Raw genomic sequence first — 26,888 nt, forward strand, 5'->3', positions numbered from 1 at the left:
ATGAGAATTCACAGTACAGATGGCAGTTTTAAAATATGTTACCCTTTTAACATTTACAAGCATAATAACAGTATTCACAATGAAGCAATGCATTAACAATGAATTTTAATTTATTAAAAATGTGTTAAAGGGAGGTAAACCATTGTGTTTGTTAAGAACTGTTCAATAAAACAAACACATGTATCAAACCATGTCAAGTTCCTAAAATGTTTTTCAAAATATGATTCTAAACATGTAATAAGCTGTGGCTATTTAACATATGCTATTATTTAAAGAATAAAATACTTGCTTAAAGAATGCAATAAATAATTGTTGAAGTACACAAGTTATATACTAGAGAAAATTTTAACATATATGCTTTAACAGAATACTGTTGTTTTTCAACTAAATTCTGGTAATGCATATCTGAATTGGTCAGAGATTGTTTTCTCTTGGCACTGAATAAATATACAATGTTTCTCTATAGTCCTACTCATATTTCATCTTCTAGCAGTTAATATTTAAAAAGATCTTGTGGTTAATATTTAAAAGTTTGATTAGACTCCGGTAATGGTGAAGCATCATGTTCATCTGCAACCTGTTAATTAAAAATAAAATTCAGTTATTCACATGTTCGATTAAAAAACTGTCTTGACAGCCCCTTAAATATCGCTTTACATCATTAGATTTGATTATGATTTTAATCAGGATAAGTCACACACTAAGTAAAGACCATGTACCATATGTCACACAATCAACAGAACTGGATTACACTATCATATATTCAGACAATACAAATATTTGGTTCAGGTGAGCTATAATAACAGTTTTTAGCTGATTAAATCAAGATAGAGAATCTATAGAGCTGATTTACCTCTATCATCTTAGCATGATCAATGTTCATGGACCACAGACTTTCTGAACACACTCTAAATCTGTGTTCTGACAGCTTCAATTCATGAGTCCCATAAGCTATACACATCTGTCAAAAGTAGCCATTTCATCATCAATAATCATTTATCTCAAGTTTTTTACCTTGATAGCAGAGTCTGCAGGACTACAGCATACAGGGAAAATTTCGCCCCCATTTTATTTTTGCCCCTTTCACCCTCATCACAAGTGGGCAAATTTAAAACAGGACAAATTAACAAAGGACAGCATTATTTCTTCAATAAAATTGTGTCTAGGCTAATCTAAAGAGGGGCAAAATCATTTGCAAGTGTGAAAGGTTGAAAATAGCACGGGGCAAAAATAACCCTGTATACAGTATTTCATCAAATACTTTTTTCCCATATAAAATCATTTTAAATTTTAACTTGAATTTTAACAAGGGGCACATGCACCACAATCCATGGCCCTGCTGTTCTTAAGGAAAGGAATCTTTCTCCTTTTCATCTCACCTGAGCCAAAGACTCGACTGAGCTTTGGTGATCAAATTTGTCCATTGTCTATCCTATAAACTTTTTACAAATTCACCTTCTCCAGAACCACCATGCCAATTCGACCAAACTTGGCACAGAGCATCCTTGGGCGAAGGGAATTCAAATTCATTAAAATGGAGGTCACACCCTCTTTCAAGGGGAGATAATAAAAGTATTAGTGAAAATTAAATGGCTTCTTTTAAAAATTTTCTTCTCAAGAAGTAAGTCCTCAGGTAGTGAAGATTCAAGTTTATTTAAATCTTGGCTTCCTGGGAGTAGGGGAGAGTCACATTAGGCAATCAAAGTTAAATATATGAATATAAAGGAAAAATCTTTTTTTTAAAAAAACCCAGAAAAGCCATGATTATTAATAGTAATATAGAATCATCCTCAGGTAGAGTAAATCCAAGTTCGTTCAAATCATAACACCCAGGGGTAGGGTGAGGCTACATTAGGTGATCAAACATTTATACAGGAATGTATAGGAAAAAATCTTCTTCCAGAGAACAGCAGAGCCATGATTAGTCATACATAGGAAAAAATCTTTTCAAGAACAGCAAACCCATGATGTCATTTTAATATGGAAGTATTCTCGGGTAGTGTAGATTCAAATTTGTTCAAATCATGACCCCTAGGGGTAGGGTGGGTCCACAATTGGAGTTCAAAGTTGTACAAAGGAATATAAAAAAAATCTTCTAGTAAAAAAATCTGCAATATTACTCGTACTGATATGCAAGCATACTCAAGTAGTTTAGATTCAAGTTTGTTCAGATCTAGGTCCCCAGGTGAAGACAACAAACGGTGATCGATCTCCAAAAAAAAAAAACCCTTCAAACAATAACAAGAGGCCCAGGGGCAACATCGCTCACCTGAGCACTATGGCTAGGAAAAAGCAGAAATCAGTTCAGTCTTGAAAGGTTGAAAAGTTTGAATAAAAAAGTGGTTCGGGGGGAGGGGGGGTGTCATAAATTGAACAAATTTGAATCTACAATATCTGAGGATGCTTCCATTTGAATATGACCAATCATGACTTTGCTGTTCTTGAGAAGAAGATTTTTTTAAGATTTTCCTATATATTCCTATGTAAAACTTTGATCGCCCATTGTGGGCCCACCCGACCCCCGGGGGTCATGATTTGAACAAACTTGAATCTATACTACCTGAGGATGCTTCCATGTAAATATGACCAATCATGGCCTTGCTGTTCTTGAGAAGAAGATTTTTAAAGATTTTTCCTATATATTCCTATGTAAAACTTTGATCGCCCATTGTGGCCCCACCCGACCCCCGGGGGTCATGATTTGAAAAACTTGAATCTATACTACCTGAGGATGCTTCCATGTAAATATGACCAATCATGGCCTTGCTGTTCTTGAGAAGAAGATTTTTAAAGATTTTTCCTATATATTCCTATGTAAAACTTTGATCGCCCATTGTGGCCCCACCCGACCCCCGGGGGTCATGATTTGAACAAACTTGAATCTACACTATCTGAGGATGCTACCATATAAATATGACCAATCATGGCTTTGCTGTTCTTGAGAAGAAGATTTTTTTAAGATTTTCCTATATATTCCTATGTAAAATTTTGATCGCCCATTGTGGCCCCACCCGACCCCAGGGGGTCATGATTTGAACAAACTTGAATCTATACTACCTGAGGATGCTTCCATGGAAATATGACCAATCATGGCCTTGCTGTTCTTGAGAAGAAGATTTTTAAAGATTTTTCCTATATATTCCTATGTAAAACTTTGATCGCCCATTGTGGCCCCACCCGACCCCCGGGGGTCATGATTTGAAAAACTTGAATCTATACTACCTGAGGATGCTTCCATGTAAATATGACCAATCATGGCCTTGCTGTTCTTGAGAAGAAGATTTTTAAAGATTTTTCCTATATATTCCTATGTAAAACTTTGATCGCCCATTGTGGCCCCACCCGACCCCCGGGGGTCATGATTTGAACAAACTTGAATCTACACTATCTGAGGATGCTTCCATGTAAATATGACCAATCATGGCCTTGCTGTTCTTGAGAAGAAGATTTTTAAAGATTTTTCCTATATATTCCTATGTAAAACTTTGATCGCCCATTGTGGCCCCACCCGACCCCCGGGGGTCATGATTTGAACAAACTTGAATCTACACTATCTGAGGATGCTACCATATAAATATGACCAATCATGGCCTTGCTGTTCTTGAGAAGAAGATTTTTTTAAGATTTTCCTATATATTCCTATGTAAAACTTTGATCGCCCATTGTGGCCCCACCCGACCCCAGGGGGTCATGATTTGAACAAACTTGAATCTATACTACCTGAGGATGCTTCCATGTAAATATGACCAATCATGGCCTTGCTGTTCTTGAGAAGAAGATTTTTAAAGATTTTTCCTATATATTCCTATGTAAAACTTTGATCGCCCATTGTGGCCCCACCCGACCCCCGGGGGTCATGATTTGAACAAACTTGAATCTATACTACCTGAGGATGCTTCCATGTAAATATGACCAATCATGGCCTTGCTGTTCTTGAGAAGAAGATTTTTAAAGATTTTTCCTATATATTCCTATGTAAAACTTTGATCGCCCATTGTGGCCCCACCCGACCCCCGGGGGTCATGATTTGAACAAACTTGAATCTACACTATCTGAGGATGCTACCATATAAATATGACCAATCATGGCTTTGCTGTTCTTGAGAAGAAGATTTTTAAAAATTATTCCTATATATTCCTATGTAAAACTTTGATCGCCCATTGTGGCCCCACCCGACCCCCGGGGGTCATGATTTGAACAAACTTGAATATACACTATCTGAGGATGCTACCATATAAATATGACCAATCATGGCTTTGCTGTTCTTGAGAAGAAGATTTTTAAAGATTTTTCCTATATATTCCTATGTAAAACTTTGATCGCCCATTGTGGCCCCACCCGACCCCCAGGGGTCATGATTTGAACAAACTTGAATCTACACTACCTGAGGATGCTTCCACATAAGTTTCATATTTTCAAGCACAGTGGTTCTTGAGAAGAAGATTTTTTAATGATGCCATTAATTTTTCACGAATTCTTAATTATCTCCCCTTGGAAGAAGGTGTGGCCCTTCATTTGAACAAACTTGAATCCCCTTTACCCAAGGATACTTTGTGGCAAGTTTGGTTGAAATTGGCCCAGTAGTTCTGGAGAAGAAGATGAAAATGTGAAAAGTTTACAACAACGACGACGCCAACGACGACGACGACGACAGACAACGGACAAATTTTGATCAGAAAAGCTCACTTGAGCCTTTGGCTCAGGTGAGCTAAAAATCATTTTGTAAAGCGGGCATAACACACAGACTCCTGGAAATTCCAGCGGTGGGATCAGGTACCTAGGAAGAGTAAGCATCCCCTGACAACTGGTCACACCCACAATGAACCCGAATTAGGCTAAACTAGGGGACGAGTTTCACAAGGGAGTATGTAGGGAAAAAAAACTTTTCAAGAGTAAGTTAATAAGACCACACCTAATAAGGATTAGGTTTTGGTCCACAATATGGAGTCAAAATTTTTATTAAGTTAATTAAAGAGGGGAATTTAAAAAAAAATCTGACAATGAGAAATAGCAGGGTCATAATGATTCAGGTGAGGCTTGTGGCACATGGGCCTAAAGCTAAACAATAGAGACTTTATTTTAAAATAAAGGTGCTCCTAAGAAAAAGTTCTATTTTCGTGCCAAAGAGTTTACTATTTTCAAAATACAGACAGTAATACATTACTTTACATTCCTTCTTACATTGCTCTTCATTGTACTAAGCGTATCAGACAGAATGGCAGAAGGATGATGTGACAAGAGTATTCTCCCTTTATAAATACATACCTGTTGGGCACATTGTTTGTACTGGTAATCCATCATTCCCAGCGTGGTCCCCAGACCTGGACATAACACACTCCTTATCTGGTCATCAGAGTACTTCTTACTATGTCTCTGTACTAACAGTTTACAAAAATAAGTCTAATATTCTGATCTTAAACATCCTGATTTTCTAAAACATCATAATAATCTTAAAATAGAAATATGAATTATCAAACAAATCTTGCCATATACGGACATTTTTTTGGCTAGTCAGAGTTTTACTCCAATAATACTAGTACATGTATACCGTTAATTCTTGCAGATAAAATTTTCGATTATTTGGAATGAATGAATGGTTATTATTCTGACAAACACTATGTTAATCCTCATTGAAGAGTTTTAAAATCTGGCAAGATAAGAAGGTCAGTGAGATCTACTCACAAAGCTTACCAGATACTGTATTATAAAGCAGAATAACTTTGTTTATAATACTGTGAAATTACTAAATTTCATGGGGGGTTTCATATTCGCTATATTTGTGGTATGGAGAGATCCATAAAATGTAAATTTCATACATATAACAACTGAACACTACTTCATCCATGAAATTAAATCCCTATAGGGTGAGTTAACCATGCATCGGACACATACCCTGCTTCAGACAACTTTAAGCAATAAACTTTCATTGAACCTGAGTCTCCCGTGTTTTTACTTGTTTCTGTCTTAAAGGTGAAGATTTAGACTTTTTAATGATGCCGATTTTTATTTTCATGTTGTGATAAAAATACCACAAGAATGGCCTTGAAATTATGTCATATTTTGCATCATCAAAGGGGAGTAACCAGGAATTTTACGATTTTGCAATTTTTAGAGTTTCCGTTCTTTTAAATAGACATCAACGGAACGAGTCGTACCTTGGTAAAATTTGTCAACGATTGATACTTTTAAAGAAATTTGTCAAAAATTTTACTTCAATATTTGTATAATACTTTTAAGAGTTGTTTTTTACTACTATGTTTATTTCACCATACATCGGACACAAATTAACCATGCATCGAACACTTTCCGATGCAAGGGTAATCACTTCCATTTCAAGTTTCCTATAAAACCCAAATGACAGCTGTTTGCCATATTACTGTCTAGTATATTGTAAAGCCTTTTTAAGGCGATGTGATGCAACTAAAATCTATTCACATTTGTTGATCAAAACAGTCATTCAAATTTAACTAGAAGGTTATTTTTTGAATAACAGATAAAAATGTTGCGATATCACTAATTTTAAAGCACCAAGATCAAGGTATGATATTTTTCTGGTTTAAAAACCTATGTCCAATCCATGGTGAATTTTGACATATTTCGAAAAAATTGGTTTTTAGTAATATTTTCTCGATAAATAGCACACGGTTGTGTCAAAAATTTGTAATTTAACCACATACTACATGTTAAGTTCCATTTTGATAATATTCGGTAGGTAGCGATATCGTTTGAACTTGTTGAAGTGCGAGGGTGTCCGATGCATGTTGAATTCACCCTAAAACAATATTTTCATCTCAAACCATGAAAAACTGACCCCACAAAAATAGATGCTTTTACAGTATACTGAGTTATCTATCTTACGTGATCATGCATGCAAACCATGTACCAGTGTATATAGAAGTCTTAAATTTAGCCATTTTTATTTTGCCAATTTGGTGAATCTTTATTAATCACAAAATATTGACCATGTACAGGATTATGTGATTAATATTAATTTCCTTCATCTTTTAAAATTATTCTTGTTTTTCATTACAAGAAAAAAAATATAGCAAATTACCCTTTTACACTAGGTTTTTGATTCTCTTTCACTTATCAACAGAAAAGTGTTTTGATATTCATTTGGATAAAATCTTCTACATGTATTATCACAAAAAAATAATTAACTCATAGCTATCTATTGTATTTTAGATTCTTTAGTTAAGTGAAATAAAGATTTACCAGCTAATATGACTGCTCTGAATGCCTAATAAGCATTAACTGTTTTTTCTACACACTGGGATACCCTCATAGCTGGGCTGATATTAGGTACTTGATGGGGGTTTCCTCATTACAACCCTTCAAATCCTCCTCTTTAGGGGGCACCTGCTCATCATAGGCTGGGATAATTACAGCTTGTCCCTGTAATCAAGACAAAATAGGAGTATAGTCTCTCTTCTATTTAGAGGACTTAATAAAACAAGTTAGTTCATTCATGCATTTGATTATTTTAATTCTCACACAGTGCAAGATTGGACACAAACTGACATGGTACAGTTGTAGAATTACCAAAAAAAGGTCACTGTGACCTACTTTTTGGTAATGTCACACTTTTCCCCAAGATACACCAACTGAAGAGGTTTGACAATTCTAGGTCTTACATTATATAACATATGACCTGTTTTAAAATGAGGTCACTGTGACCAGGACCTATATACTAATGGGATAGGCAACTCCTTCAGCGCCATGTTTTTTTACCCAAAAATGGCACACACAACACTGCAAATTTTTCAAACAACGTTTTTTTCCCAGTAAAAAGCTTGTTTTCTGATTAATGTAATCTGTTCTTTTTGTGTATCAGAATGGATATTTAATAAATTTTAAAACACATATTATAAAATTAAATAATTTAGATATTAAGTAAACAACCACCAAAATTGGCGATTTCTCGGAAATACAGCCGATCAGGGGCACACACCGATTTTTAAATAAATGTAATTATACTACTAAGATAAGGAATAAAAACGGTGCTAATAACAAATCTTGAATAATTTTTTGATAGATAAATTAAGATTTTATTCTGAAATATTTGATAGCAAAAGAGATGTATTCAATTGAAATTGACTTACGAAATCCCGAAACTTATGAGATATCACGAGACTTGCCTATCCCATTAGTATATAGGTCCCTGCTGTGACCTTTTTTTTTGGTTTCAGGACACCCCATCTACAAAGGATTCATCAACTGTCCACTGACATGGTTTGAAAGTCCTAGGCTCTACAGTGTGAAAAAGAAGAGTTACACCCAGATATGATTTGAGTATGGAAGGCTGAAGAGTTCCAAAATGAGGTCAAAGTGAATTACTTTTAGATTGGAAGATATCTTAACCCTCAAAATGCATCAACTGACAAGTATTAATTGTCCAAGACCTCACATTGTAAAAGATATAGTTTGGATATGAAAAAGATAACAGGAATATATAGAAACATTATACCGGCCCGGGTATAGCCCATCAAAACAAATTATGTAGAAGCTGGAGTGCCTCAGGGACCATATTAGTTCCACTTCTCTTTTTATTTCAAATTAATATTCTTCCAGTTTGTAGAAAGTTCAACTATCTTATTTTTCCATGGTGCTACTTAACACATTTCACAGTAATGTTTCTTTAAAGCAACATACCATATATTAGTGATGGAAATCGGTAAGAATTTCATAATCGATGATCGGGTTACTGTAACTAACTAATTATCAATTATAATCGGACATTTACAAAGTCTGTCAATTTAGTATATTAAATGGTACGAATGGATGAATAACTACTTTCTGTGGTGGTCCAGCTAGTTTTTTGTTCATTTTGTAGAATCCAAAGTACGTCCATACCCGGGAATGAGCGTTGTTACCCGGGTATGAAGACAATTCTCTGGTGGCAGAGGATAGTTTTTTTTAATGCCAAACATGTGCCAAGGGGATACACATATACATGCGATCCATAAAAACATGTACATGGGGACAGTTTTCCAGGGGCTAATTAATTACACTTCATATGCCCATGGCTCACAAATTATGTCAACAAATTACATGTAATCTGCCTATTAGAGTGCACATGTACCAAAAATTCACCTGGGGTCACTCCCCAAATTTTGGCTTGTTTTTCCAAGATTTGGGCCTCAGTTGCACCCATACAACCCACCCCCAGGCCTGAGCAAGCAGGATAAAACACCCAGTAGTCTGTAAATCAATGCATGCCCTAATGAAAATTCACCAATTGATATGGGGCCATTCACCTTCCCTCTGAGATACACACCTTCTTCTAAGGCCTACTGCTTTTCAGCTGAATTTCCTCTGCAACTGACCACGTGTCTTAGTTTCGCATTTACAACTCTGTATATGATAAGTGTCATAGTGACACCTACATGTTGCACATCATTTTTTTCAGCAAGCACTCTGCTACACTGTAAATGTGTCCCATAATTATTCTAATCATTTTTCTACATAAAATATCACATCAAACAGGGGATATCTCAGTTTTTTAAGAAATTTGAACGGGTCTTTAGTGCAAAACTATCCCCTGCCACCTTTAACTTTCAAAGTTTGCTTTTCAATTACAATAACTTTCCATATTTAGAAAGTGCAATCAATTCTGAGTAAAAATATACTAAATATGTCTTATTTCAATGAAAAATAAAAAAGTTAGAGGCAAATAAGTGACCTCACCAATTGTCAGTCAACCACCTTAACCCCATATTCTTTGTGTTACTTCAAAAATGACCAACTCCTACAATCCGAAAGAAACTATTTCTTATCAAAACAGTGTTTAATGGTAACTTTGATCAATATCAAATGCAGCTACATATAAAAAAATTCAATAAGAATTGCATGCCTTGATGAAATGTACTCACATGTAACACATACTCTCCTATTTTTGATGTTTTGAGAAATCCCACTTTACCTCTTAATTGCTTGAATTTATACATCTATAGCTTGTTTGCAAAAAGAAAACCTAAATTATTTTTCAGGATATTTATTGTAATATACAAAAACCCCTCTTGCATCAAAGGTTCAAGAAGTGTCCTGGAAATTGCAGTTATCTACCCTACCCCTCCAACCATTACCTGATTCTGTTGAAAATATACTGTGGAAATCTGGTTTTCCTGACTGTCCTTTTTCTGAGTATATTACATTCAATTTCAACATATCTGAATGATCAAATACATGCATTTGATTCCCCTGAATATTTAAAGTGATTATCCTGTCCTTACTTGACATTTGTGAGTTTTCAGGTGCTTAGTAGAATCCAATAATTACATGAAAATGTACATATTTTTGATATTTTTTCATTAAATATGCAAAAAGACCATCCGTTTTGTTATAATTTAAAGAAAAATATATAATCTATATGAAAATAATGAAAAGTTTAAGTTCTATCACATTATAGAAGACAAATGAGGGGGAAAATGAAGGGGAGGGGGTATTTTTTTTATGTAATTATCAATAGTAAAATGGGTCTAATTTCAAAAGAAGAGGCCCATGGGCCACATCGCTCACCTGAGCACATTGGCTAGGCAAAAGCACAAATCAGTTCAGTATTGAAAAGATTACCTGGGGGTGGCGGGGAGGGGGGGGGCTTGAATTTTAAACTACCTGATGATGCTTCCATGTCAATATAACAAATGGCTTTATTGTACTTGAGAAGATTTTAAAAAAAATTTCCCATATATTCCTTTGTAAAAATTTGATCCTCCATTGTGGCTCCTCCCTATCCCAGGGGTCATCATTTGAACTTGAATCTACACTACCTGAGGATGCTTCCCTATCAATATGACTAAACATAGCTTTCCTGTTCTTGAGAAGAAATATTTTTTCTATATGTTCTTATGTAAAACTTTCGATCCCCCAATGGGCCCCATCCAACCCCTGGGGGTCATCATTTGAACAAAATTGAATCTACACTACCTGAGGATGCTTCCATATCAAAATGACTAATCATGGTTTGCAGTTCTTCAGAAGAAGATATTTTCCTATATATTTCTATTTAAGACTTTGATCCTCCATTGTGGCCCCATCCTACCCACCGGGGTCATGATTTGAACAAATTAGAATCTACACTACCTGAGGATGCTTCCACATAAATATGACCAATCAGGGCTTTGCTGTTCCTGAGAAGAAGATTTTTAAAATTTTTCCTATACATTTCTATGTAAAACTTTGATCCTCCATTGTGGCCCCGCCCTACCCCCGGGGGTCATGATTTGAATAAATTTGAATCTTCACTACCTGTGGATGTTTCCATATAAATATGAACAATCTGGGCTTTGCTGTTCCTGAGAAGAAGATTTTTCCTATATATTTCTATGTACAACTTTGATAGTTCATTGCGGCCCTGCCCTACCCCCGGTGGTCATGATTTGAACAAACTTGAATCTACACTACCTGAGGACGCTTCCATATAAATATGACTCATCATGACTTTGCTGTTCTTGAAAAGAAGATTTTTAAAGATTTTTCCTATATATTTCTATGTAAAACTTTGATCCTCCATTGTGGCCAAGCCCTACCCCCGGGGGTCATGGTTTGAACAAACTTGAATGTACACTACCTGAGGATGCTTCCACATAAATATGACTCATCATGGCTTTGCTGTTCTTGAAAAGAAGATTTTTAAAGATTTTTCCTATATATTTCTATGTAAAACTTTGATCCTCCATTGTGGCCCTGCCCTACCCCCGGGGGTCATGATTTGAACAAACTTGAATGTACACTACCTGAGGATGCTTCCACATGAGTTTCATCTTTCCTGGCCCTATGGCTCTTGAGAAGAAGATTTTTAAATGTTGCCATTATTTTTTCACTAATTCCTAATTATCTCCCCTTGAAAGAGGGCATGGCCCTTCATTTGAACAAATTTGAATCCCCTTTACCCAAGGATACTTTGTGGCAAGTTTGGTTGAAATTGTGGCCCAGTGGTTCTTGAGAAGAAGTCAAAAATGTGAAAAGTTTACAGACAGACAGACGGACAGACAGACAGACGCCGGACAAAATGTGATCAGAAAAGCTCACTTGAGCTTTCAGCTCAGGTGAGCTAAAAAAATTAAAGCACAGCAATTCTTTGAATAAATGTGGTTCTGTGAACTGATATTTTTGCATACTGACTCATTCTTTTTTCAAAATAATGATATTTAGTGAAATACATGTAAAAAAGAGTAAGTTTATGTAATTTCAGTGATATCGCAATAATTAAGCCCCTTTCATTTTAATTAATACTAAGTAATTGCATCAAAATTTGATAATTAAAATATATGTGACAGTGTCCAAACTATTATTTTCAAACAAATAAATTTTTCTCAGAAAAAAATTGCCTTACTCTGTTAAGATTTGTTAAATGCTGATGCTTCAAACTCTTTCAAAATGTGTACTGGGAAAGGTTTACCCCCCCCCCCCCCCCTGGTGTTTAGGTCTCTCTACCTAAATGAATAACAGTCAAATAAAAGAAATATGGTGAGTTTTGAAAATGGCATACATCAATAAACTTATTTAGAGAAGAATTAGACTAAATTACATATTTCTGAAAATCGGTGTTTTCTTGAAGGTGGCAGAGGATATTTTTTTTTTTAATGCCAAACATGTGCCAAGGGGGTACACATATACATGCGATCCATAAAACATGTACATGGGGACAGTTTTCCAGGGGCTAATTAATTACACTTCATATGCCCATGGCTCACAAATTATGTCAACAAATTACATGTAATCTGCCTATTAGAGTGCACATGTACCAAAAATTCACCTGGGGACTCCCCAAATTTTGGCTTGTTTTTCCAAGATTTGGGCCTCAGTTGCACCCATACAACCCACCCCCAGGCCTGAGCAAGCAGGATAAAACACCCAGTAGTCTGTAAATCAATGCATGCCCTAATGAAAATTCACCAATTGATATGGGGCCATTCACCTTCCCTCTGAGATACACACCTTCTTCTAAGGCCTACTGCTTTTCAGCTGAATTTCCTCTGCAACTGACCACGTGTCTTAGTTTCGCATTTACAACTCTGCATATGATAAGTGCCATAGTGATACCTACATGTTGCACATCATTTTTTTTAGCAAGCACTCTGCTACACTGTAAATGTGTCCCATAATTATTCTAATCATTTTTCTACATAAAATATCACATCAAACAGGGGATACCTCAGTTTTTTAAGAAATTTGAACGGGTCTTTAGTGCGAAACTATCCCCTGCAACCTCTGTTCGATACACAAATAAGTTAATAGATAAGTTGCGGTTGGAATATTTGGCTTAAAAACTATTACACTTGTAAAATTTAAAAAAAAAATGACCCAATTAATCAGAATAGAAATTTGGTAAAAGAGCACTTGGATTATGCCAGCAATCGACTGATTTTTGATTTTAATCGATGATTGGAACACCATTACCATATATGCAGAAATTTCTAATGAGTATTAATTTTAATTTTGGAATTTCTAGTGAGGGTTATGAGATTGCTAAGAATGAATATCGCTAACAATTTATTTCACATTGGAGGACACCATTTGTCTTTCTAGGTATCATAAAATCGCTAAAATTACTAATCACTTAAATTAAAGACTGATTTTTAAGAACAAATTGCTAAATTTGCGTCTTGCTAAAAATTCCACTTCTATGGTATTCCATCCCCTGACTGACACAATATAGAAACCTGGTGCTCACAGAAGAAGAGTTTTGAACATTGATAACATTAACTGATTGTTGTTAGGCACACCAAAGAATTAAAAAAAAAGTCTTGGTATCTTTATTGACAATTCTCTTCAGTTTAAAGTTGTTTGTATATTACTAGTATCTCTATATGTAGGATTATAGATATATTTTCTTACAATAAAATCATGTTCCATTCAAGAAATATTATTCATTTAATGATTTTATATACTGTACACTTTTTTAAAAAAAATGGAGGCAAAAGAAACAATTCACAACAAGGAATATATAGTTCCAGGAGTGAAGCTACTGGTGTCCTTATAAGTTTATGAAAACAGTCAAAACACATTACATGTATATTATACTACAAAGTACAATTATAATTATTTACTATAAGTCATATTGTCAGTTTGTTACATGTGTGCTCACCACTCAGAATTTTAGCTGTGACTGATAAAAATTCATCAAAATTTGAAGATATATGCATATGCAAATTAGAATGAGAAGAGTTTGTTATAGAAAGGTCGTGTCACAAGTCATAGAGAATACCTGTTTCCTATTGTATAAGAATAACATGGTGAGGCAAAAACTTGAGCCATATTACTCTCATCATTAGCCTCGCCCTGTATAATCTCTCATAAAACAGGAAAGATGAACTCTAAATATTACAGGTACTCATAAACTTACAACTAAAATTTCTCCATCATACTCTTCTCGAACTACTTTTTGTAAGCGTTCCTGCCTGCAAATTACAACATCCCCATTCATTATACAGAAAGATACATGTGTATATAAAACAAAATAATAAAAAAAAAATTATTAACTAAGAAATGTGGTGAGGGGTCTGTGAACCACCCAGCAGGGTTGCAAATATAACCACTTGCCCACTAGCAAATGCTAGATTTTGCCTGTGGGTGACCAACTCTTGAGGATGTGATTGCCAACATGGCAAGTAAGAATTTTTTCAGAACTTTTCCAGAACTTGAGCATGCTTTGATTCTACAATTAAATGAACTTTCATTTTCAGTGTTTCCTACCTACAAAATATTTTCTAGACACTGAACTGCCTTAACATTATTACTTTGTGAGGCCTCAAAATGAAGGAAAACATAAAATTTCATGCAATTTCATTCATAAATCACTCATGGTGTCAAAATCATCAGAAAAATGAATGATTATGGACAGCAAAGTACACTTCTCAGAGGTTAAAATGCAAAAGACTGAGATTTTTTTTTTTACAAAGTGGTGAGAAAATTGTGGGCCCAAAAATATCAATGTGGGCTAGTTAAACTTGTAAAGTTGGGGGCCCACATGGCCCCCAAGATTTTAAATGTTGTTTGTGACACTGCCCAGTGGGTCCTGGGGATCCCCCCCCAAGTTTCTAGACTTTGGTGAGGGGTCTGGAGACTGCCCAGTGGGCCACATGAGAAAAAGTCTGTAAATTTTGTCTGACGTTTTCGGTTCTTAGTAATTCTGGTATCTCTCACTCTCTCTCTCATTATATACAGTAAAACTTGTCTAATCTGGACACCACTGGTTCCAAAGACATTGGCCAGATAAGACAACATTCCGGAGTAGACAACATTTAAAACAATTGAATTTACTGCAAGGTACTCCGTATTAGACAAGATTTTGGATTAAACAACATCCAGATTAGACAAGTTTCACTACATGTGAGCATGCATGTTCATTGTTTCTTTAACATATTTCTTTCATTTTTTTTTTTTAAATTGCCAGTAACTGTGTTTTGATATGTAAGTAGCGACATTCCTGAAAAATGTTAATTACCGGTAATGACTTACATTTGCCATCCAAAGTGTCTGGAGTACACCATGTCAATGCCTCCATCCATAAAACCAAAACTATTAGTAGGGGACACCTGAAGTTGATAGAATAGTATGCTGTGATATGTTTGAGAGTATTATCGTTACTTAACAGTATGTGTCTATGACTGGTCCTACTAAACAGAGAACCCTAGAGAACCCTAGAGAACCCAAGGTTTATTTGATGAATTCAAATAAATTTTATATATAATTGACATGATTTTCAATTTATATATCGTATTTTATCAATAAAATAAAAACAAGATTATTTTATGAATGTTTTCCCTCGAAAATAGTTGAAAAACGTATTAACAAAATATATGGTGAAATATTTTATGTGATCCCGATTTAATTTCAGAAGACGTTATTTATTGTAATAGTAATTTTTTCACATAACTTTACAATTCTTTTACACACTATATGTTATTTAATTTTATTTTTAAGGGAGCCGACTGGGGTTTTATTGTGTGAAACTCTTTAATTTTATACCATATGTACCTCACATTGACTTCAGTATACATGCCAAGTTTAGTGAAAATCTACCGTTTGGTAATATTTAGGGACCATCTCAAAATACAGGTACATTTACAATAGGATAGTATGGGAAAATACAATTTTTTCACACTTCTGAGCAAATTATACAAATGCTACTATAGACTTTTTGCTCAAATTATATTATTTGTTGGGTAATACTATATTGTACATTTTGTGCAAGAAACACAAAATTCTACCGTCTGGTTTTCAGAGGGGGCATCTCAAAATGTCAAAATTCATGATATTTTCCTGTTTTTATGAAGTACAACAAACCATGACAGATACCACAGATTTACATAAAAAATCATAAAAATGATTGTTAGATTCTCAATTTCCTATGATTTAAATTTCAAGAGCATGTATTTTATACTTTTTATTTTATGGCATAATTAATGACCCCTCTTAAAGAACTTCGGTTATTCATAACGTCAAAAACACACTATTACGACGTCTATCTACCCATCATTTGAAAAATCGTTTAAAAAATCAGTTATTTAAAAACGTAACTAGATTTTTTAACCCGAGATTTCCTAAATTTGTTAATCTTTATAAATTATGTAAAAATAGTTGCTTCAAAAGAGTAAATATGCTTTATTTTACTATGCTGCGCGAAGTATTGTGCAATGAAAACCCCAGTCGGCCCCCTTAAGTCATGCAAAATTTGTTCCTAGCCCTTCACTCTGTTGTAAAACATTAATAAAATTAATTTTTACTACTTTTATCACAAAAAAGAATGATAAAGTTCTCAGAGATTAGTATTCTGTTGAAATTAAGCAAAACATGGCATATAATATTCTTTTTTCAAGTTTTATTTTGTTTTTGTATGATATATTGATTATTTAAAACATAAATATTTCATTTACATACAATAAATAATTAAAAATCATTAGGGTTCTCTAAGGTTCTTTAGAGTCCTCTAGGGTTTCTCTGTTTAGTAGTATACCTGTCTGTGACTGATACCATTATAGGAAAAAAAAAACTTAATCATTTCACTGCATTAATTTTTCAATTATTCACAGACTTTGCTTTTTGAACAGTTACTGATATAGTGATGAAATACACATACTAAGGCAGGAGCAGCTGGGGCCTCCTTAAAAATATCGCCACAGGAAATCTGTTACCAAAAAAAAAAAATTAAGATACATTTCTAACATTGTACATGCAAAAAAAATATGATCATACGAAGTTGAATTTAATGCACAAAAATTAAAGTGTACGTAAATTTGAAATAAATAAAAAAAAATCAATGACAATATCTTGAGTGAAAACTTGCACAATGTTACCAAAACAACTTCCTCTATAATCTAACATTAACCAGTTAAACTATCAGGGGCCCTCCGGTGGCCCGGGCTACAAAGATTTTCATGGGAATTTTACCAATAAATTAAATAATAAACAATAAAATAAATAATGGGACTTACTTGAACATTTTTATAGGAGTCAGAGAACACAGACTTCCATGCATTGACCATTCCTGGTTCAATGTCTCTCAGTATATAGTCAACATGTGTCGGACAGCCTGCTGCAACATCATCTACTTTCACTTTGTCCTCCTCCAATCTCCTAGAGGGAACCTGTAACCACTGGTAACTGTTATCAAAGAATTACATTTCCGCAAAAAAGAGTAAGAAAATATTCTACACAAATGATTGCCTTAGCTCATAAAATATATCTAATGCAGTTATGAAATCATTGCAAACTTAATTTGAAACTTCATTCTGTTTCAAATTAAAATTTTTACTGTTTTCCAATCAGTAAATTCGAGGTTGAAACGTTTCATGTGAATTCTGTCGTGTTGAAACCCCTGTCTGTTTCTAAGAGCTCGTAGTCAGCAATATTCTTAAAGAGATTAAAGAATTATTCTGAGATAAATATTTTTACAAAGCTAGCTTTGGACGGTTGACCTTCACTTTTTAGAGGCTAAATTACGATAGCGTATTCGTGTCATAAACCAGAACAAAATGATTTCGGTAACCGAATTATTTGTAAGATCAGGACGTATATACTATCTTTTACGAATATCCAACATCTTTTAAACGAGTTTCTATGTCTGGGGCAACGATTTTCTAAATCAACTTCCCATTATCAAAAGTGATTATCACCTGCTATATGAAAATGGCGCGAATACGCTGTCGTACACGTAGTATTTTGTTTCAAAAGTGAAAGAAGAAAAATGGGTTTCAAAGTGCTTTGGAGAAATCCACATGTAATTATCTAATTTTACTTACAGTTCTTATTAACAAGTTTATTTTGAAGAAAATAACTTACAAAAGCTTACATTTATAATGTTTATGGCTGCATGGGTTTGCAAGAATCATACTTGAAAAAATGAATGAGGGTGTGTGTCAACTAGCACCAATCATAGACGAGAAATCTGTAGAGAAGTGCACTTAAGCTTATCGCCTCATGTGAGAGCCATGTCAACTTTATAAATGATATTGTAGCTACAGTATCTGTACTGTTTTTGTAGCCCTACATTTTAAGTAATTTCTGTAACAATGTTATAACATTTTTCAAGGTCAAAATTTGCAGAGAATGAGAGATACATGTATTATACATTTATTGCATAAAGCTCTAAGGGAATATGATTTTACTTGGCTGAATAAATCTTCATATTTCCCAAACGTTCTTGCAATAAATTGTTAATTATACTGAAACAAGCCAATCTTATTTTTCAAAAAATAAACACAAACTTAAATATTTAAGGTACCGCTCTTCAAATCATGCAAGCAGGGACCTATATACTAACAGGATAGGCAACTCTCGCAAGTCTCGCGAAAGCTCGTAAGTTGCGGGATTTCGTTAGTCACTTTTAATTAAATATATTTCTTTTGCTATCAAATATTTCAGAATAAAACCTTAATTTATCTATAAAAAAATTATTCAAGATTTGTTATTAGCACTGTTTTTATTCCTTAGCTTAGTAGTAATTAGTACATTTATTTAAAAATCAGTACGTGCCCCTGATCGGTCGTATTTCCAAGAAATCGCCGATTTTGGTAGTTGTTTACTTAATATCTAATTTATTTTATAATATGTGCTTTAAAATTTATTAAATATCCATTCTGATACACAAAAAGAACAGATTACATTAATCATAAAACAAGCTTTTTACTGGGAAAAAACGTAGTTTGAAAAACTTGCAGTGTTGTGTGTGCCGTTTTGGGTAAATAAACATGGCGCTGAAGGAGTTGCCTATCCGTTAGTATATAGATCCCTGACACAAGTTTTAATTTATTTTTTGTAACTTACTTAGATGGTCTACAAAATTTCAAAAAAGCTTGTAAACTAGCTGATATTAATTAATAATGTGATTTCTTAGGAAAGTCAAGTTTTAGCTGGCAGATGATTAAATGACATTGATTTATTAAAAGTTATGTCATATTTCACCAAAATTTATCAATTTGCCCTGCAAATGAGCAGTACCTCAATTATCATGGAATAATTTTAAGACATGCCTTGAAAAGAGTAATCATAAAAGGGCTATTTATTCCACTGTTAAAGACCTCGATTAAAGTGATCCGGTCCATAACTTCGTAAATATTCTGATAGAAGAAATACTTTGAATACAAAATGTATATTCCCTTCTTATGCAAAGTTATGGAAATTATAAAAATTGCAAAATTTAGAACCTCAGAACTCATGGAAGAAAAGGAAATTAAGTTAATTTAAGTGGTTTGTTGAACTCAACAGCTCTTACCTTATAAGGAAGCAAAACTAAACAAGGGCATGAGGATAAGACCTTATGGAAAAACTTAAGGTATGAATAGAGTTAAAAACAGGTTTTGTGTGGCAGAAACATGGTCTTCCAAGTTCCAACACATTTCAACAAATCTTTGAAACATTGTTATGTGTAAAAATGTGAGGTCTTTTGATGTTAATTACCAGTAGATTTCTTTTTCCCCCCAAAATTATCCTTAATGATTCATGTATCTTGACATTAACAAATGAATGTAAAACTTTGGGATAGAGATAAGAGTTTGTCACATACCCTCATGTATTTTCCTTTGTGGAATTGTTAACTTTATAATGAAAGTTTGAGTTATATTTCAGGTCAAAAAGATTGGTGTATTGTGTAGACATTTCAGCAAAGTTAGTGGTCTTCATGTAAGTAACTATTTAAAACATTACATCAACATGCAGTAAGCTAAAATTAATTCTTTGATAATTGTTGTCATCTTTTTCAATTATTACCTCCAAATTTTTTTTTCAAACCAGTGTTTCAAATATTTTCCAAGAACTTTTTCTATAAATTTCAAATATAAGCCTAATAATAATTAGACTGGATTTTGTTATCCCCCTCCCCTCTCAAGTTGTACTTGTGAAATTAAAAAGTTACACTTGCTATTAAAGTTAACTTGTAACTTACAGGAGGTGGTCATTGCCAGTGCTGTGAGGACTCCGATTGGTTCATTTCAGAGTACTCTGTCGCAGCTGAAGGCCCCTCAATTAGGTTCTGTTGCTATAAAGGAGGCAATCAACAGAGCAGGTAATTTTGGTATTCACCAAAATCTCTAACTTGTATATTTGTCTAGGATTTCTTTCAAAGTTACTGACTTGTAGGATCTTATGAATATGTCTGGGACATCTTGAAGTCATTGACTTGTAGGACCTAAGACCTGTCTTAGTAACTTGGACTGGGCATATTTGGACTGTGTATAAGTCATTAGTAATGTATGGCATAGGACTTTTAAAGTTATTAAAGTATAGGAACTAGTACCTCTCCAAATTGGTTGGCTGGAGTCAGAGTGATCTGTCAAACCTTATTACAATTAGATACTACTAGTACGTGTATACAAGTTTAACAGACAACATATCTAATGTCTATCACTGTAGCAATATAATGTGATTTGGTTCAACATTTCTTTTCTTCTAGGTATTAAGAAAGAAGATGTGGATGAAGTATACATGGGAAATGTTTGTACTGCTATGGAAGGACAGGCACCTTGTAGACAAGCCACACTGGGAGCAGGTAAGTAAAGAATTGTGTAAAATGTATACAGTACATGGGGAAAATATTAGACCAATACCTGGTGTTGTGTAGATTTAAGATTGTTCAAATTATGGCCCCTGGAAGTAGGGTGGCACTTTAATGGAAGTTAAAGTTTAACATGGGAATAAATAGGGGAAAATCCTACAAAATCTTCCTCTCATGAACATAGGCCATGATTTGTGATTTTAATATGCAAACATTGTTAGATCAAGTAGATTCAAGTTTTTGACTCCCTGGGGTAGGGTGGAGTCTTCATAAAGAATCAAAGAATGGTTCACTACAACAAATATAGTTGAGTGGGAGTCAGTCTCAAAACCTTTCAAATGTGAATACATGTATTAAAACAAATCTTCAAATTTCCTTATGAAAATCAAAAGCAAAATATCATTGCCAACTGGCTCTGGAGTGCAAATTTGATATTTTAAAATTATTTTGAAGTAAGCTGCAGAGAAAATATCTTTGACCTTTCTGATGGAAATTTCTTGTTGTTATGAAGGTCTCCCTATGTCTGTCCCCACCTCCTCTGTGAACAAGGTGTGTGCCTCAGGGATGAAGTCCATCATGTTAGCAGCTCAGAACCTCATGTGTGGACATCAGGTCAGTCTATTTCATTTTCTCTGACCAGCTCAGAACCTCATGTGAGGAAATCAGCTCAGTCTCTTTATTTTGTCTGACCAGCTCAAAATCTCATGTGAGGACATCAGCTCAGTCTCTTTATTTTGTCCGACGAGCTCAAAACCTCATGTGTAGACATCAGGTCAGTCTCTTTATTTTTCTCTGACCAGCTCAGAACCTCATGTGAGGACAACAGGTCAGTCTCTTTATTTTTCTCTGACCAGCTCAGAACCTCATGTGAGGACATCAGGTCAGTGTCTTTATTTTTCTCTGACCAGCTCAGAACCTCATGTGTGGACATCAGGTCAGTCTCTTAATTTTTCTCTGACCAGCTCAGTACCTCAAGTGTGGACATCAGGTCAGTCTCTTTATTTTTCTCTGACCAGTTCAGTACCTCAAGTTTGGACATCAGGTCATTCTCTTTATTTTCAATAAACAACTCAGTATTTCAAGTGAGGACATATAGTTAAAATTAGATGCCTAGACTTTCAGTGTGCATCATTAGAAGAGATGCATGTATATACCTGTTGAATACACCTGCATATTTTTTTTTAGGAAGTGATGGTGGCTGGTGGTATGGAGAGTATGTCTAATGTCCCCTACTACATGGCAAGAGGGGCCACACCTTATGGCAAAGTAGAGCTGAAGGTACGATAATCAAGAGAAGACTTAACATAGACAGTGTGTGTAGTAATTTACTGTCAGAGGCTTTGTGATTGATACTGTAATCTGTCTCATAGAGATTCAAATTATACAATTGTCTTCTCAGTGAAGTTTGAAGTGTTGAAACTATTATAAAGATGAAAGTTAATGTGCAATTAATTGGATCTCATATGTACATGTCAGAACCTCCATAACTGAAAGTTCAAAACTCATATGCTTTAGAAAAATTGCAGCATTTATGTTGATGTTTATGAAAGTTATATGTTTCAGAAGTTACAATTTTATTAATTTGTATAATTGTACATTTGTTTAAATTATTTATGTATTATTTTGTAGAACACTTTTAAAGTAGAACTGTATATCTCTCATTAACAGGATGGCATTGTCTTTGATGGGTTGACGGATGCCTATGATCATTGTCACATGGTGTGTATTCTTCAGATTACATTTACAAAATAAAAATCCTTAACACTATTGATGCTTTGATGATTAAATTTGAAGTAAATTACTTTTCAAAAGTTTATGTTGAATGCTTTGCTTTAGTACTTAATATGGATGTAAGCTAGACATGTATATCAATTGCCCTGTATATTGTTAACAACTATCAATTTATTATAGGATAAAATAAGATACAGTATGTGTTATTTTTAGGGTAACTGTGCTGAGAACACGGCTTCTAAATATAACATCTCCAGACAGGAACAGGATGAGTATGCTATACGTAGTTACAAACTGAGTCAGGCCGCTGCTCAGGAGGGGATATTCCAGCGAGAAATCACACCTGTGGAAATACCCCAAAAGAAAGGTATTCCTAGTAACTTGGTTCTCAATTTTTTTTTTTTTTATTCATGACTTGTCAAGTCTTGATAAATCCTTATTATCTTAATGTATGTTGCACATATAAATCAGCAATCATAAATCTATAATATTAGACTTTTGAGTGTTTTCCTGTGAAGTACTGAATTATCTGAAAAAGAAGGGTAAACAATAAACATCACTGATGGTAAGTTTATACAATGTACATATGAAACAAAACAAATATACATCCGTGAATGTTAAAAATTTTATGAATATTGCTTGTTTTGTGTGTGAAGAAGTACATACTTTTTTTTTTGAATGCCTTTCTATTTATCAATCCACAAAACTCCAGAAAGGTATTTCTTAATGATTGTCACTTTTCATTCAGGTGATCCAAAGGTGGTCACTGAAGATGAGGAGTACAAAAAGGTCAACTTTGACAAATTTGCTTCTTTGAGAGCAGTATTCCAGAAAGATGGTATGTTCACAACTAAAATAAACCTTTCTTTTCAACATTTGTAGGCTTTATTCATTTATTTTGTGTGTTTGTGTGTGTGTGTGTGTTTGGGGGGGGGGGGGGTAATGGATAACTCCAGAATCATTTTTATTTTCCTTACATGATAAAAATTTAATAAAGGTAAGAACAAAGAGTTTTAAAGAAATTTTCAATGAATTGATCTTTTACTTTTTTGTATGAAAAGACGTAAATTCAAAAGAGGTCTAAATGAAATGTTTTAAGGAAATTCTCAGTGTATCAACCTGTTACTCCTTTGTATGAACAGGCACGGTTACTGCTGCCAATGCGAGCACACTAAATGATGGAGCATGTGCCTTGGTACTGATGACTGCTACGGCTGCTAACAGGCTGGGGGTCACCCCTCTTGCAAGGATATTGGGTAAAAAGAAATGAAATAGAGACAGTACTATTAATAAATTTTGACATTTGTCATGAAGAAAGTATTTAAAATATTTTCCTCTATTTTAAGGCTTTCTGGATTTGGATAAGAGATTATAGTTAGTTGATATGATTTGTATCTTTGATTCATAAGTACTTAATGACACAATCCGGATACTGTAGTAATACAATTACCATTATAACAACTAGCCAGCAAGTCCTCAATTTGATAAAGATCACCTGAAATTCATTTTAAAGGTTCTAATATTAAATTTTCTACAGGTTTTGCTGATGCAGCGAGACACCCAATAGATTTTCCAACTGCTCCAGCACTGGCCATTCCTAAGGTATGTCTTCTTAAGGGCTTGCTTGAAGGGACAACTTTAAAAGTCAAAGAAAACTAGCCAGACTCTTAATTTAATTGTACATTCTACAATAAGGTTTCATGTTTAATTGTACATTCCAAAATATGATTGGTTCCCTCTTTAATTGTACAATATGACAGGTTCCATCTTCCATACATTCTACAATATGATTGGTTCCCTCTTCAATTGTACAATCTACAATATGATTGGTTCCCTCTACAATTGTATAATCTACAATATGATTGGTTCCCTCTACAATTGTACATTCTACAATATGATTGGTTCCCTCTACAATTGTACAATCTACAATATGATTGGTTTCCTCTACAATTGTACATTCTACAATATGATTGGTTCCCTCTACAATTGCACAATCTATAATATGATTGGTTCCCTCTTCAGGTGTTGGAGATGACAGGTGTAAAGAAGGAGGATATAGATATGTGGGAGATCAATGAGGCCTTCAGTGTAGTTGTGTTGGCTAATGTTAAAGATCTGGACATTGACATGAACAAGGTCAACATCCATGGAGGAGCGGTCAGCATTGGTCATCCTATCGGGTAAGTCAGGTCATTGTCATAAAAGGATAGAAATATTTCCCAGTTAGAAAAAGAAAATTCCTCATTTTTTAGTTTATCCTGTTGGGGGCAGTAGTCCTCATAGGTAAGCTCTTATACATATGAAATTCTTGACTCAATGTACAATCTATAGCAAGGTTACTTATCTTAGGAAATAAATATAGAGAGATAATCAGATGGCTTGTTCTATTTTAGGATGTCAGGAGCCCGAATCACTGGTCACATGGTCCATAATCTAAAGCCTGGACAGAAGGGGATGGCTGGAATCTGTAACGGAGGGGGAGGGGCCTCAGCCGTTCTTATAGAGAGGCTTTAAATGATAACAAAGAAGGGCATAGTTATAGACTGTGATATCTAAAGCAGCTTTTGGATCTCTGGTGTTTGTGAACAGAGTCACAACATTAGATTACTTACAATTTTCCTGGCACTGTCATTTCCCTGGCATGAGGAAGTGTGATGTAATATTTTCTTAGGACTTTCTTATAATTTTCATTAAAATCTGCATCAGTATCTCTGTGTATTGCATGAAATTTAAGTCACAATTGAATTCAACATCTATTGTATTTAAGAAATACACTTTTACCCAAAATATGTCTGCTAATCTTCCTTAAGATAGCTAGTGTACGTATGTATTTTGAGGGGTGGGGGTGTGTTTGTTACTGTTTCTATGATACGGGTGTTATATGTTTTTGTAAGGATTATAAAGGCTCAAATTGAAGTGGAGTTTGTGCCAGGTAATTCAGATGATTTTTGTTGACGTCGTAACACAGATAAAAGTAAGCTACTAACATTATGACAGAACAGTTCTGTGTTGTTACCAATGTGTACGTGTGTTGAATATTAACAATTTGAATGTGCTGTTTGATGATACATGTGCAGCATGATGGTATTATTTATTTTTATTTGGAATCTTATTCATACAGAATGGTATTGGTTTGAATTTAAATTAAATATTTAATTTGATTAAATATTTTTATGGAATGATGTTACTATTACTTTTGTCTATTAGATAAAATGTGTAAATTGATAGGAAAATTGTATTGTGTCAGGGTAGATAATCCAGTATTTTACCACAATGTGTACCTTTTAATCTGACAATATCCATGTCTGGAAATGAAGCACTTATCTAGAAGGTCATGTGTAATTCTTGATGTTCCAAAAATAATCTTTAATGTGACAATCAATGTTAACAGTACATGTATAAACAACCCACATCATGATATTTGGGACTCTTGGATTACCTTGTGTGTGATTTTTGCTGGTTTGTCTCAGCTTTTCCTGGTGGCTAGTGCATATAGTGTATAAATCTATTATGAATACCATACTATTGTGACTAAATGTATCATTAAATAGGGCAAGACTTGATTGTTGATTTATTTTTGTTTGTTAATGATAATTTTATTTGTAAAAGTCCCAGTGTGTATTAGAAAACCATGATCACAAACTGAAGATTGTCAAATATAAAGCAAGCATTCTCTTGCAGTTTAATTTCTGTTTTTGTTCAAATTATAACTATTGTGGAAGGAATTGGGCCACATACAACAAAGAAAATTTTATGTTGCAATTAAGTCTTCTGACAAAATCACATCATGCAAGTAGACTAAAATATGTCACATTAAAATGCAAGTATAAAGGTAGGACCAAGTTTATCAAACTACATGTACAAATAAGTCATATTGAATTTGACACAAGAGTTTGGAAAAATGAGTGTGAATATGGCCAGGGTATATAGTGTTTGTCATGTCCATCTTCCATTCTTCTGTGCATCTATCACACTTTGCGTTTCGCTCAATTTCAAAGTAAGTGTTCAAGATACACTGTACAAACCAAAATTCATAAACTGATACATATTGGTGGGAACTATTCAACTGGGTCATAATTTTCTGACCTCCACTTGCCTTATTACCATGACCTTGCTATCAAATATTTTGCATTTAGCAGCTTTTTTCATAACATTTTCATCA

At 34.2% G+C, this 26,888-nt stretch overlaps 1 protein-coding gene and 1 pseudogene across 1 annotated transcript; one reads left to right on the forward strand and one right to left on the reverse strand.

Moving 5' to 3' along the window:
• Positions 1 to 250: 250 nt before the first annotated feature.
• On the reverse strand, positions 251 to 16,980 carry LOC133185089 (uncharacterized; annotated as a pseudogene).
• Positions 16,981 to 18,155: 1,175 nt separating this feature from the next.
• Positions 18,156 to 26,289, forward strand: LOC133185447 (acetyl-CoA acetyltransferase B, mitochondrial-like). The gene is made up of 13 exons (XM_061320646.1): positions 18,156 to 18,223; positions 20,071 to 20,124; positions 20,389 to 20,506; positions 20,894 to 20,989; positions 21,507 to 21,607; positions 22,181 to 22,273; positions 22,664 to 22,714; positions 22,940 to 23,093; positions 23,475 to 23,564; positions 23,869 to 23,982; positions 24,264 to 24,328; positions 24,749 to 24,906; positions 25,120 to 26,289. The coding sequence occupies exons 1-13, from the start codon at positions 18,191 to 18,193 to the stop codon at positions 25,238 to 25,240; spliced, it is 1,248 nt and encodes a 415-aa protein (XP_061176630.1). The 5' UTR covers positions 18,156 to 18,190; the 3' UTR covers positions 25,241 to 26,289.
• Positions 26,290 to 26,888: the final 599 nt, after the last annotated feature.

This window comes from Saccostrea echinata, unplaced genomic scaffold (genome assembly GCF_033153115.1).
Source record: "Saccostrea echinata isolate AGI-Se365-2 ecotype Australia unplaced genomic scaffold, CSIRO_AGI_Sech_v1 ptg000012l, whole genome shotgun sequence".
Classification (NCBI taxonomy): domain Eukaryota; kingdom Metazoa; phylum Mollusca; class Bivalvia; order Ostreida; family Ostreidae; genus Saccostrea; species Saccostrea echinata.

Bases quoted from the DNA above. Each gene is read 5' to 3' on its own strand.
- LOC133185447 (XM_061320646.1), top strand. From the start codon at position 18,191: ATGGGTTTCAAAGTGCTTTGGAGAAATCCACAT. The intron at 18,224-20,070 runs GTAATTATCTAA...GTTATATTTCAG, and splicing joins TGCTTTGGAGAAATCCACAT to GTCAAAAAGATTGGTGTATT. The intron at 20,507-20,893 runs GTAATTTTGGTA...CTTTTCTTCTAG, and splicing joins GGAGGCAATCAACAGAGCAG to GTATTAAGAAAGAAGATGTG.